The following is a 13,827-nucleotide window of genomic DNA, read 5'->3' as shown; positions in this document are numbered from 1 at the left end:
TTACCACTGTTTCAAGCCGCCCACCCACAATTCACAGGCCACACACACTGGTAGCTATTCAACCATGACAGGCACATCACCCAGACACACGTCCTGCTTTATTGCTGGAGAAGGTGACGCATATCAGGAGGCAGCAAGTGGCAGTGGCATTTAGCCCCTCGAGCCTGTTCCGCCATTCAATGAGATCATGGCGGACCTGTGACCTAACTCCATATACCCGCTTTAGCCCCATATCCCTTAATACTCTTGGTTCACAGAAATCTATCAATCTCAGATTTAACATTCACAAGTGAGCTAGCATCAACTGCCATCTGCAGAAGAGCGTTCCAAATGTCTCCCACCCTTTGTGTGTAGAAGCATTTCCTAACTTCACTCCTGCATGTCCTGGCTCTAAATGTTAGGCTATTTTTTTTTATATTCATTCATGGGATGTGGGTGTTGCTGGCAAGGCCAGCATTTATTGCCCATCCCTAATTGCCCTCGAGAAGGTGGTGGTGAGCCGCCTTCTTGAACCGCAGTCCGTGTGGTGAAGGTTCTCCCACAGTGCTGTTAGGAAGGGAGTTATGTCCCCGGGTCATAGTATTCAAGTATAGGAGACCTCCAAAAACAGTTACAAATGTGTCGGCAGCCAGAAGCAATAATCCAGCCACTAACCTGTAAATCCTGCATGGTCCCTTTAAATAGCGCTGGTGGGGGGTCCTCCAGGCACTCTAAGACATGTTCAGATGGTGGGGGTTAAGACTGTGCATTGAGTTGAGAGTTAAGTCCCAAAATGGTGTCTATCACTTTAAAATTAGCGTGGCACACTGATTGAAGCCATTTTCTCCCTACTTTACATGATTCCAGCGTTCGTCATCTGCGCCTGTGCTAACTCCTATACCAAGATGGCGTCCAGCGCACGTCAAGACGCCATCTTGGATGTCAGAGAGGCCGTGTAGCGCCGAAACAACGGGCATTACACGGCCCAATTTAACGCCCCACATGTCAAAACCGGCCGGCACAGATTGACCTGAACCAAACCGAGAGATCGCAGAAAGGGCAGTGGATCCAATATTTGGGGCACTTCTCACAGGGCACAATGTCTCCTAAACTCAGCTCCTCCAATTCTGGCTTCTTGCACATCCCCGATTTCCTTCGTTCCACCATTGATGTCCGTACCTTCAGCTGCCTAGGCCCTAAGCTCTGGAATTCCCTCTCTACCTCTCTCTCCTCCTTTAAGATGCTCCTTAAAAACTGCCTCTTTGACCAAGCTTTTGGACAGCTATCCTAATATCTCCTTATGTGGCTCGATGTCAAATTTTGTTTGATAATCGCTCCTGTGAAGCACCGTGGGATGTTTTACTACATTAAAGGCGCTGTATAAATGAAAGTTGTTATTGCTGTTTTTTGTTGGTGGCCAGGAATGTCAAAAACAGCTTTTTTGCTGGAATGTGATCAGCGTTAAAATTTAAATTAGGGAGAAAGATTTTACATAAACGATTGGTGAATAACAAAAGTAGAAAATAAAGACAAAAACACAAAGACTTAACCAATGGGTACAAACAAAATTGACAAAATTGCTGGACAATCATAATGTAGAAGAAAGATTTAATGCTTGTCCAGTTGAACTACACCTTTGAGAATTACATTTATGTGACCTGCTTGATTTGGTCACTAATGTTTTGGGTCCATACGTATGGTTGTCTTAATAGAATTTAAGTTTTAAAACTATGCTTTTTCCCCACCCCTGACAAGAGAGGGAGAAGAGAGGGAGAGAGAGAGAGCTTCCATGAAGATTCCTAAGTATCCATTTTGTGCTATTAATTAATAAAGTGCTATTAAACTTTCTACAAAGGGGAAGAAGTTTAAGAAGAAATTGCAAATAACCTGTCAAGCAGTTCTGCAAAAAGGAGATATAATTGCTGAGAATAAAAGTTGTTAGATTAAAAATTCTAAGCTGAATTGATCAGAAGTAAAACTTTTAAAGTGTGTCAGCTGTCAGTCAATAGAAGAAGACAATCACAGACAGCCATTCACCAAATGCATCCCCTGTGGAGAGCTGAGCATCCCAGAGGAAGGCAATGATATAGCAGCAAGCCTACCAAAAGGAATAGCTCATATCATTTATGTTCAGATTTCAGAAGAATAGCTGAAACTGGTTAGAAATAATTGGGAATCTGGAACACTCTTCCCCCAAAAGGCTGCTGAGGCTGGGTCAATTGAAATTCTCAGGACTGAGATCGATTGATTTTTTGTTGGGTAAGGATATCAAGGGATATAGAGCAAAGGCAGGAAATGGAGTTGAGGAATAGATCAGCCACGATCTAATAGAATAGCAGAACAGACTCAAGGGGCTGAATAGCCTACTCCTGTTCCTATGACACAATGAATACAAACTATAACTGTACTCTTAACCTTGTTAATCTATCCTGTAATCTTGCACATTGACCATCACTCGTATACTGTTATTAAGTGTGACATAACTACAGCTGAGGCATTGTGATACATAGAAGTTACGGTTGTGCCTATGTTTATCCAATCTCCATCAAGTAATAACATAAGACGAGTACTTATTGTAATTCTCAATATTTAACCTAGTGATGGTACTGGTTGTGTCCTGATGGCCTACATCCTAGGGTTTTAAAAGACGTGGCTGCAGAGATAGTGGTTGCATTGGTTTTGATCTTCGAGAATTCCCTAGATTCTGGAACTGTCCCTGTGGATTGAAAGGTAGCAAATATAACCCTGCTATTCAAGAAAGGAGGGAGAGAGAAAACAGGGAACTACAGGCCAGTTAGCCTGACATCAGTAGTAGGGAAAATGTTAGAATCTATTATTAAGGACGTAGTAACAGGGCACTTAGAAAATCATAATATGATTAGGCAGAGTCAACATGGTTTTGTGAAAGGGAAATCGTGTTTGACAAATCTATTAGAGTTTTTTGAAGATGTAGCTAGCAGGGTAGATAAGGGGGAAACCAATGGATGTAGTATATTTGGATTTTCAAAAGGCATTCAATAAGGTGCCACATAAGAGGTTGTTACACAAGATTAGGGCTCATGGGATTGAGAAAATGTGAAATTATCCACTTTGGTAGGAAGAATAGAAAAGCAGAATATTTTTTAAAAGGTGAGAGACTAAGAAAGGTTACAATACAGAGGGATTTGGGTGTTCTTGTACACGATTCACAGAAAGTTAACATGCAGGTACAGCAAGCAATTAGGAAGGCAAATGATATGTTAGCCTTTATTGCAAAGGGGTTGGAGTATAAGAGTAAGGAGGTCTTGCTGCAATTATATAGGGCTCTGGTGAGATCACATCTGGAGTACTGTGTACAGTTTTGGTCTCCTTACCTAAGGAAGGATATTCTTGCCTTAGAGGGGATGCAACGAAAGTTCACTAGATTGATTCCTGGGATGAGAGGGTTGTCCTATGATGAGAGATTGAGTAAAATGTATTCTCTGGAATTTAGAAGAATGGGAGGTGATCTCACTGAATGGCATAAAAGTCTTAGAGGGCTCTACAGGGTAGATGCTGAGAGGTTGTTTCCCCTGGCTGGAAAGTCTAGAACTAGGGGGCATAGTCTCAAGATAAGGGGTCGGCCATTTAGGACTGAGATGAGAAAAAATTTCTTCACTCAGAGGGTTGTGAATCTTTAGAATTCTCTACCTCAGAGGGCTGTGGATGCTCAGTCGTTGAGCATATTCAAGATTGAGATCAATAGATTTTTGGGCACCAAGGGAATCAAGGGATATGGGGATAGGGCGGGAAAGTGGAGATGAGGTAGAAGATCAGCCATGATTGTATTGAATGGCGGAGCAGGCTCGAGGGGCCGCAAGGCCTACTCTTGCTCTTATTTCTTATGTTCTTAACATTGTTTTATAGCTGTGTTAGTTAATATATCTTTTGTGTCAGTATTGACTGGCTGGTAGGAATATTGCACTCTGTAGAAATGTGTCCTAGTGGTAATTGGCTTTACTTGTGTAACTGTTAATATAATTTGCAAAGGATTATCTACAAAAGGACAATTAAATGTCTTTTAAACTTTGGCCATAAGCGGTAAATTCCAATGTATGTATTAGCAAAGGGGGAAAAGATTCACCTGATACCTTTTGATTAATATTCCTTACATCATTTAGGGATTTACCATTCATTAACCTTATAGTGTTGTGTGCTCTGACAATGCAGAATCGATATGAGATATCCCATGACAGATGCCTTATCCCATATTATTGTTTTCAAACTGTTTTAAAAGGACCACATTTTACAAATTATTGAGATTAACCTTCACAATCTTCTAATTCATACTGTCTACATTTGATAATTTTCCAAAAAACAAACATTCTATACTAGAGAGAGCAGCATTGGACGAGTTCTTGAAATTAGCCTGCATGAGGCAGGCGAGTTAACCTCAGCACAGTTGCATCCAGAGTGCTCCAACAATCTGATATTTTTACCTGTGAGTGTATGTGTGTGTAGATATGGGTATGGGTGTTGATGTAGGTATGGGTGTGTTTGGGTCTGAGATTGAGCATGTATAAATTCACCTCCTTCAGATTATCTGATTCAGTGACACCTCCATGCTAATTACCCAAACTATGTCATCAGCACTCACTGTTTCAAAGTAAATAAGCTGGATCACACCAGCTATTAAAAGTCAAAGTTTGCCAAGTCCAACCTTTAATCAAAGGCCAGCAATGATAGAGGTACCTGCCTCTCTTTCAGAAGTCACTGGGCAGGAGTGTGCAATTCCTGTGAGCAGGGGTGACACGTTCATACAGGATTCCTGTTGACTTCCCACCATTGCTGGCACTTATTTGGCAGTCGGGTAGACTCGGGCCCACTTATGCCAAGTCCCTTTCTCAGGAGATTCATTTTGAAGGGATTTTTTGGTTCAAGTCAGGAACCCTCTAGTTGAAAAACCCAACACCAGGAGCACATAAGCCCATAATTATAATTAGGGCAAGTTATTTGTTGTCACTCAGATTTGCTTGGAAACTGGTGTTTTCACTACCTTGTGGTCCTTTTATGCCAAACCGTGGTATTCAGGCGACAAGACGTGATCCGGCTGATAAGTGTAGAAATTTGCTGGATTTGTTGGTGTGTTACTTCACATTAGATCACTAGCCCTAACTATAATTCATCTTAATAGTTTAAAATGGGGATATAGAATGAAAGGAATTCCTCTTTCAACCAATTGTCCACCTTTCAGATAAAGCACCACATGTATTTATACCATGATTCTATAAAAGATTCCCATACATCTGCTTCGCTAAACGTTATCAACCACGGGATCAGGCTCACCTCTCCTGTTTAGTAACCGGGCTAAGATCCTCGCAGTATAGGACACACTGCTCATGTGCTACCGCTCCATTCTGGTAATGCCCCTGGGGTGCACTCTGACTCTGTCCCATGCCACAGAAGCCTTCCAGAAGCTTCAGTTCCCCAAAATCTCTTGGCAGGGCTGACGACTTGATGTGCCCATTCAAACTCATTCGAGGGGGGGCTGCATTCTGTGTAAGCTCCCTCTCAATTTGGCTTTTGTTGTCCAGGTTCATCTTCTTTATATTATGATCTACATTTTTTTTAAAAAGAAAAAAAAAAAAGAGTCAATCTCAAATTGCCCACGAACTGTCCAGTGGCCAAGATTATGAAGTTTGCTCACAGGATCACAAAATAAATAGAGATGAGAGGGGGCCTTAGTTCACCCATCCAGAAAAACATTTAGGCCCCAGAATTTTAGGGATTGTGCCCTGTTGTCAGAAGTGGAGCGGAATTCCCTGCCGACCATGGACATCGACGCAGACTCCATCCCAAATTGCAGGGATGGGGTCATTTGCATAACCGCAGCAGGAGAACCTCAGCTATATAAGGGCTCCTCCCCGACAGCCAGGAGAAAAGCCATAACTGCGCCATGCTGCTCCAGGAGCAGGCCAGAGGCATGGGAAGGGCCAAAGAGGAACATAATTTCAAAAGGAAGCAAATGCCAATGTTTAGGAAGGTAATCAATCATATCTGGGATTGATTACCTTTGCTAGCAGAAAGAAGGAATGAGTGAACATGTATAACGCCTTTCATGACCCCCATGACATCCCAAAGTGCTTTACAGCCAATGAAGTACTTTTGAACTGTAGTCACTGTTGTAATGTAGGAAATGTGGCAGCCAATTTGCACACAGCAAGGTCCCACAAACAGCAATGTGATAATGACCAGATAATCTGTTTTAGTGATGTTGGTTGAGGGATAAATATTGGCCAGGACACCGGGGAGAACTCCCCTGCTCTTCCTTGAAACAGTGCCATGGGATCTTTCACGTCCACCTGAGAGGGCAGAAGGGGCCTCAGTTTAACGTCTCATCCGAAAGACGGCACCGCTGACAGAACCTTACCTTAGTAAAGGCCCAAATGGAACTCACACCAGCTCTTAGGTGACACGAGTTCTAACAGGGCTCTAGTTATGGGGCTTGGTTCATCTCTCAAGCCTGTCATCATGGAGACAGCCAAACAAATCTGTCAAGTTAGGCTAGGGATATGATTTTGAATGCAGCCGTTTGTTATATTCTTTTGGTATTGCTACTGAATGAAAGGGAGCATCACCAAGCTAAAACTAAACAAAAATGCTTAATGTTTGTTACACATGTTTTATAATATATGGCCATAAGAAAAGTCAGGGCATGAAAAGGCCATTCAGCCCATTGAAGCTCATCTTTGCAACATCCTATCTACTGATTAAATAAATACATTAGAGGCAACTTTTACAGTGAAATTCAAAACGGTTAACTCAATAGTCAGTCAATCAATCAGCATCATCATTTTTGATTGCAATTTAGACCAACTGTACTTTCCCAGCCAGAAAAAGCTCATTTAAACCGAATGTTGAGATTCTCTCCTGCTTTGTACAATCATATTTACTCACTTAATTTCCTTCAAAATCAGTCAGTAATTTAAAAATGGTTAATAATGCAGCCTAGAAGGTGCATCAACAATAACAGGATAATAAACATCAATGCTTGCTGCAAATAGAAATGTTGTGTGTCAGATGAAGTTCGGGTATGTTACCCATTGAAAGACATCACAGAGTCACGTGCAATGTTCTCCATGGAAGTGTTTAGTCCCATATAGTTGGGCCCTCAAAGCCATGGCTTTGTTTGGTCCAAGTGTGGCTACACTGACACATGGTGGCAATAAAGAGTATTGCAGCATAAAGTTGAACAATTCTGGTTAGGAACATAGGAAAAAGTGTAGACCATTCAGCCCTTCGAGCCTGTTCCGCCACTCAATTTGATCATGGCTGATCTGTATCTTAACTCCATCTACCCGCCTTGGTTCCGTAACCCTTAATACCCTTGCCTGACACAGGTAATATTGGTTATATTACCAATTATTATTTTACAAGATGAATGCTTATTGTAGGTCCGCAAGCTTTTGATTCCCTGTTTTATGGTTAGTATTTAAAGTACATTAGTCATAGGCTCCAGTCAAAAGAATGGGGAATTTTCCAATATCCTGAACTTTGAATGGACGGATTGGGGCAGCCAGAATTTAGGAGTGAAAACACAAACAAATTTACTGAGGTAGTCAGAGATTATTTCCTCACAGAACATATCAGGTAAGCTACCAGAGGAGAGACTGTGTGAGATTTGGTGTTTAGCAATCCACCAGAACCGATTAGTAACCTGGAGGTTGGTGAGCATCTGGGATCAAGTAATCCTTGCATTTTTAAATCTGATGTTGTTGTTCAAGCTCAGGCCAAAAGCAACAACGTGGTGGTGTAGGATTTCGGAAGTCCGAAAAGAGTTTAAGGGGAAGACTAATTGGGAAACTATACTTAAAAGTAGAACGACAGAAGAAGAATGGCCCAGAAAATCCACATGGGCCTGATTCTGGCAGTTATGTCAGGATCATGTCTGCTGCTGAACTCCACCAAATTGCGTGGGGTCGGTGGAAGGGCCTCCAGGAGCAGGCCTTCGCTAGTGTAAGGGCACATCTGAGGCAGCCCTCTCTGAAACTGCTGGAAATACCAGTGGAAGCTGGTTAGCCTGTGGGGGGATGCAGGTCCTCCCCCCTCAAGAAAACTGCAGAGTTTGACCTGAACGGCCCCCAATGTCGGGGGTCACTTTAAAAGCTTTTTAAAAAAATATTCTTCCCCCCCCTCCCATCTTTGGGGGTCTAAGCCCTGACCCGAGTGCGCCCCAATTCCGCCAGATTCGGTCAGGTATATGTGCGTATCTGATATCAACTGAGGGCAGAAGAGTGGAAACTCCCAACTTAGGGAGTCCCTGCCCCTTACATCGCTGGCCTTATAGGGGCTGCCCCACGAGGCCATCCCAGAAAATGTAGCATAAGGCCGGGTCCTAGCTAAGTTTGTGGCTGCTCCGGATGATTCTGATGACATTACAGTGGGAGTCCACTGGGACGCCCATCGATTTTTTGGGACCAACGCACTGTACATGTTGGGGGAAAGAAGGAATTCTCCGGTTGAAAAAAAAATAGCAAGACTGAAAGTAAATTAGTTTAATCAAAAGGAACCTGAGGAACAGAAATACTTAAAAAATTGGAAGGATTGGAATTAATACAAAAGATAAAGTATTAGTTATAGGAAAAGAGAAGAGTCGCAGAGGGCAACAAGAGAGACCCAACCAACTTTACAACTATGTTAACAGTAGAAGGAAGATCAAAAAAAAGAGGATCCATTAGAGAGTAAATTGGATAAATCTAATAAAAGGACATGGCAGATAAGTGCCAGGCAATGACCATCTCCAACAAGAGAGAGTCTAACCACCTCCCCTTGACATTCAACGGCATTACCATCGCCGAATCCCCCACCATCAACATCCTGGGGGTCACCATTGACCAGAAACTTAACTGGACCAGCCATATAAATACTGTGGCTACAAGAGCAGGTCAGAGGCTGGGTATTCTGCGGCGAGTGACTCACCTCCTGACTCCCCAAAGCCTTTCCACCATCTACAAGGCACAAGTCAGGAGTGTGATGGAATACTCTCCACTTGCCTGGATGAGTGCAGCTCCAACAACACTCAAGAAGCTCGACACCATCCAAGATAAAGCAGCCCGCTTGATTGGCACCCCATCCACCACCCTAAACATTCACTCCCTTCACCAGAGGCGCACTGTGGCTGCAGTGAGCACCATCCACAGGATGCACTGCAGCAACTCGCCAAGGCTTCTTCGACAGCACCTCCCAAACCCGCGACCTCTACCACCTAGAAGGACAAGGGCAGCAGGTGCATGGGAACAACACCACCTGCACGTTCCCCTCCAAGTCACACACCATCCCGACTTGGAAATATCAAAACATTTGCCTGAGGAAGGAGAAAATCTCCGAAAGCTTGTGAATTTAAAATAAAATTGCTGGACTATAACTTGGTGTTGTAAAATTGTTTACAATTGGAAATATATCGCCGTTCCTTCATTGTCGCTGGGTCAAAATCCTGGAACTCCCTTCCTAACAGCACTGTGGGAGAACCGTCACCACACGGACTGCAGCGGTTCAAGAAGGCGGCTCACCACCACCTTCTCAAGGGCAATTAGGGATGGGCAATAAATGCCGGCCTTGCTAGCGATGCCCACATCCCGTGAACGAATAAAAAAAATTTTTAAAAAGATACACTGAAGTGATTCTTCATATCAGTTTTCACTAAGGAAGGCTATAGCCAATGGTACTGAAAGGAGGTACTCAACCCACGACACACATAGAAATGAGTAAAGAATGTGTTACACAAAAACTGGAAAGGCCATGATGTGGACTGGGGTGGACAAATGTATGGAGTCGCACAACACCAGGTTATAGTCCAACAGCTTTATTTGAAATCACAAGCTTTCGGAGCTTTGCTCCTTCGTCAGGTGAAGTGGAAAGATCAAGCAACCTAATGGCTCCTCAATCAGAAGGGATGCACCTTAAAAGGCATTAAAGGAGGAAGCTAGTGAAGATTTGCTTGATATTTTTCAGATTTCCCGTTACCACCCCTCCCCTGATCAGCACTCGTTGAGCACTGGCAATGCACCGAACAAACTCAAATGAGGCCTGACCATGAAAATGGTTCGGTCCTCTCACTCGCGCCATCACTCGATGCACGCCGCATATGAAAATAGCTCCCCAGGGTGTCCATTGTAGCATTATTAAATTTGCTGATGACACAAAGCTATATGGGCAGGTAAGAAGTAGAAAGGAGATTGATTATCTTCACAGAGACTTGGACCAATTATTAAGATGGATTTCAATAAATAAGTGCATTGCGTGAAAGGATGTCCACTGGCAGAGCCTGAAAGGAAAAGAATTTGTTAGTGATCATCAATCATATCCTGAAAGCATCTGGTCAGCAGGAAGCAGTTATCATTAATACAATTCAGGTACTGGGATGGTGCATCCAGAAATTATAGGCCACAAGTCAAGACAAAATTAGACTGATTTTGTAAAGACCAGTTTGAGGTCAATCTTGGAGTTTGGTGAGCAGTTTTAGCTACCTTACCTCAGAAAAAGATATGGTCGCATTAGATTTCAAGCCTCAAGGGACCAAGCTTATAAGAAAGGCCCAAACAACTGGAGACTTTCAAGCATTGGAGGCAATGCAGAGGAGAGCCGCGAGGCTGATGCCTAGTGTCAAAGTTCTGAGCAATAAGGAAAGACTGAAAACTTGGACTTTTCGGCCTAGAAAGGAGGCATTGGATGGACAGGTATAAAGATAGTCAACCTTCTGACTCAGAGGTGAGAGTGCTACCACTGAGCCATGGAACTTTGGGACATCCTGAGATCGTGAAAGGCGATATATAAATGCAAGTCTTTCTTTTCTTCTAATTTATTTACTTGTGCAAATCAGACTGGCTGGAATAAAGAGAGAATTCAGTCAGATAGATAGATATATATATATATATATATTCTCCTAAGATTGGGGGTTAAGAGACAAAGTAGGAAGCGTCTCTTAACCCCCAACTCCCCAGTTCTAACTATCTATAGATATATAAAAAATGGAAGCCTCATCCTCAACAAAAGTAAATGAGCTGACTGAGATTTGTGCAGTGCAAGTTTAGAAGCTATTTCTGGAAATGCTGACACTAATTGGTTTTTACTTTTGCTGCCGTTTAAAATTTAAAAAGTGAAATATGAGTCAACATGCAAAGTCAGATCTTGGGGCAGCTCCCTGGAGGCCATGAAGCCGATATATTAGCCAATTAGTCATTGTGTCTGAGAATTGCGGTTTCTACTGTTTCTTGTGCTCCCCGAGGATCCTCCTACACGTACGTGCATGAGATTACCAACAACAGCTTGCATTTATTTAGTGACTTTAATGTAATAAAAAGTCCCAAGGTGCTTCACAGGAGCGATTATCAAACAAAATTTGACACCGAGCCACATAACGAGATATTAGGACAGGTGACCAAAAGCTTAGTCAAATAGGTAGGTTTTAATGAGCGTCTTAAAGGAGGAGAGAGAGGCAGAGAGGTTTAGGGAGGGAATTCCAGAGCTTAGAGCCTAAGCATCTGAAGGCACAGCCACCAATGGTGGAACGATTAAAATCGGGCATGCGCAAGAGGCCGGAATTGGAGGAGTGCAGAGATCTCGGAGGTTTGTAGGGCTGGAGTAGGTTACAGAGATAGGGAGAGGCGAGGCCATGGAGGGATTTGAACACAAGGATGCGAATTTTAAAATTGCGGTGTTGCCGGACCGGGAGCCAGCGTGGGTCAGCGAGCCCTCATGTTAAGAATGGTTATACACACAATACTCAGCATAATAGATAACCGTCTAATACTATCCTGTGTGCAATAACCCTGCTGATCGGGTTAGATGAAGAGGGGTGGGAGGAGGCTTGTGTGGAGCATAAATACCAGCATGGACCAATTGGGCTGAATGGCCTATTTCTGTGCTGTACATTCTATGTAATTCTATGTAACCTGAGACTACACTGTGCGACCTGTGTGATAGGTTCAAACTACTGAATTCAAAACAAAGGTGATTGCTTTGTCATAAAATACTCAGAAATGGGATGACTTTTACTTCCCTCATTTTTTATAATAACTAACAGCGCTCCTATGGTTTTGTTTATATAAGATAGAAAGAACTTGCATTTATATAGCGCCTTTCACGATCTCAGAACCTCCCGAAGCGCTTTACAGCCAATAAAGTACTTTTGAAGTGTAGTCACTGTTGTAATGTAGGGAAGTAGGGAACAGTATCAGCTTGGTTCACTCTTAACTCTTGAGGTCATGGGTTTAACCCCCCCACTCCAGGACTTGACCACATAATCTAGAGTAACACTTCAGTGTAATTGTAAGGGAGTGCTGTATTGTTGGAGGCAATGTCTTTCAGGCAAGGTGCTAAACAGAGTCGCTGGGGGTTAAATTGGTCTTTGGCTGTAGCGCAAAACGGGCAATGGCGAATCGGCCACCCATTTTACACCCTGCCCAATTATCTTTTCCATCGCCAATTCACTATCACCTGTTTTGCGCTACCGTCAAAGACCAATTTCATCCCATCTGTTCAAGTGAATGTAAAAGATCCCAGGGCATCATTCAAAGGGAAGCAGAGGAATTCTCTCGTGGCCCTGGCTAACATTTATCTCTTAGGCAACACCACCAAAAAAGAAACCGATTAGCTGTTCATTTATCTCATGGGATCTTGCTGTGTGAAAATTGATTGCTGCGTTTGCCGCATAACAACAGTGACTACACTTCAGAAAAGGGAATGGATTGGCTGTAAGATATCCCGAGGAGCTATATTAATGCAATTTCTTTCTCTGTCTCACAGGTGTCAGTAATTAAAATGTCTACATTTTATGAATAATATCTACATATGACTCCAGTCTCACAATCTGTGGTTGACTCTCAATGCTCTCTGAAATGGACCAAAGCACTCAGTTGTAAAACAATTGCTACTGGCAACTAGGGATGAGCAATAAATGCAGCCTTATCCACAAAATAAGAAAAACATCACGGCCAATGATTTAGAGTGACTGTGAATGAATCAAATTATATTTGTGTTAAATAGTATTCTGAAGTTTTTACTGGTACTTTAGCGTTTAACGGCACAACTCTGTCCATGAAAACTGTACATGAGTGAATATATATATCTGTATCTATCTATCTATATCTATCTCCACACATACACATCTACATACACACACACATATACACATCCATATATACACATATGCACATATATCAATATACACATTTACTAATGTATTTTCTTAACACTTAAAAGATGAGAATGCACAGCAAGATATTACACATAATGCAGCGACAATTGTTATGTAGTTACAAGATCTGCCTGCCTCGTGGGACTAAGAGCAGCACTCTATTATCCAACGGGTAGCCCTTATTTGCAGTGTTTTACCTTGAAACATATAATCCAGATTAACAGGCATGATTTCCTGTCGGCAGCACTGCTCTTATTACAGCTCAGTAAACTTCGCACCAGATTTTCTGTTTAATCTTAACAGTTCACTGTAATTGCATGATTCAAATGACCTTGCTCGAGCTTTCTAACGAGAATCTCACGGGAAAGCCTTTAATTAACTATAACTAACTTAAAAGTGACAAAAAGGAGCCGTTCTGATCAGCACAGGATTTTAATGGCTGAGTCGAGTTGTGATTTCCATTCTCCACACATTTGTTTGAGGCCTTTCAAACCTGGAGCCTCAAATTGTCACAATTTTTTTTAAAGTAGTTCCCAGAGTTCACAAAAGATGAAACCATCAGTAGATTATATGACTTGAATAGAAGGATGGGCTGATTGGCCTTTTCCTACTTTGCTCTTTCTTATGTATCAGCTTGGCTCTATTGATACCACTGTTGCTTTCGAGTCTGAAGGTTATGGGTTCAAACCCCACTC

General features: G+C 42.5%; 1 protein-coding gene across 1 annotated transcript in view; it reads right to left on the bottom strand.

Moving 5' to 3' along the window:
* The window catches only part of oca2 (oculocutaneous albinism II), a 386,742-nt gene extending 381,205 nt beyond the window's left edge, over window positions 1-5,537 (bottom strand). The window contains exon 1 of the mRNA XM_067985374.1: window positions 5,284-5,537. Within this exon, the coding sequence (XP_067841475.1) occupies window positions 5,284-5,537 (254 nt within the window). The remainder of the gene's footprint in view (window positions 1-5,283) is intronic.
* Window positions 5,538-13,827: the final 8,290 nt, after the last annotated feature.

The sequence above is a fragment of the Heptranchias perlo genome, chromosome 6 (genome assembly GCF_035084215.1).
Source record: "Heptranchias perlo isolate sHepPer1 chromosome 6, sHepPer1.hap1, whole genome shotgun sequence".
NCBI lineage: Eukaryota > Metazoa > Chordata > Chondrichthyes > Hexanchiformes > Hexanchidae > Heptranchias > Heptranchias perlo.
The sequence above is the reverse complement of the archived record's forward strand: the minus strand, read 5'-3'. Positions and strand labels throughout refer to the sequence as shown.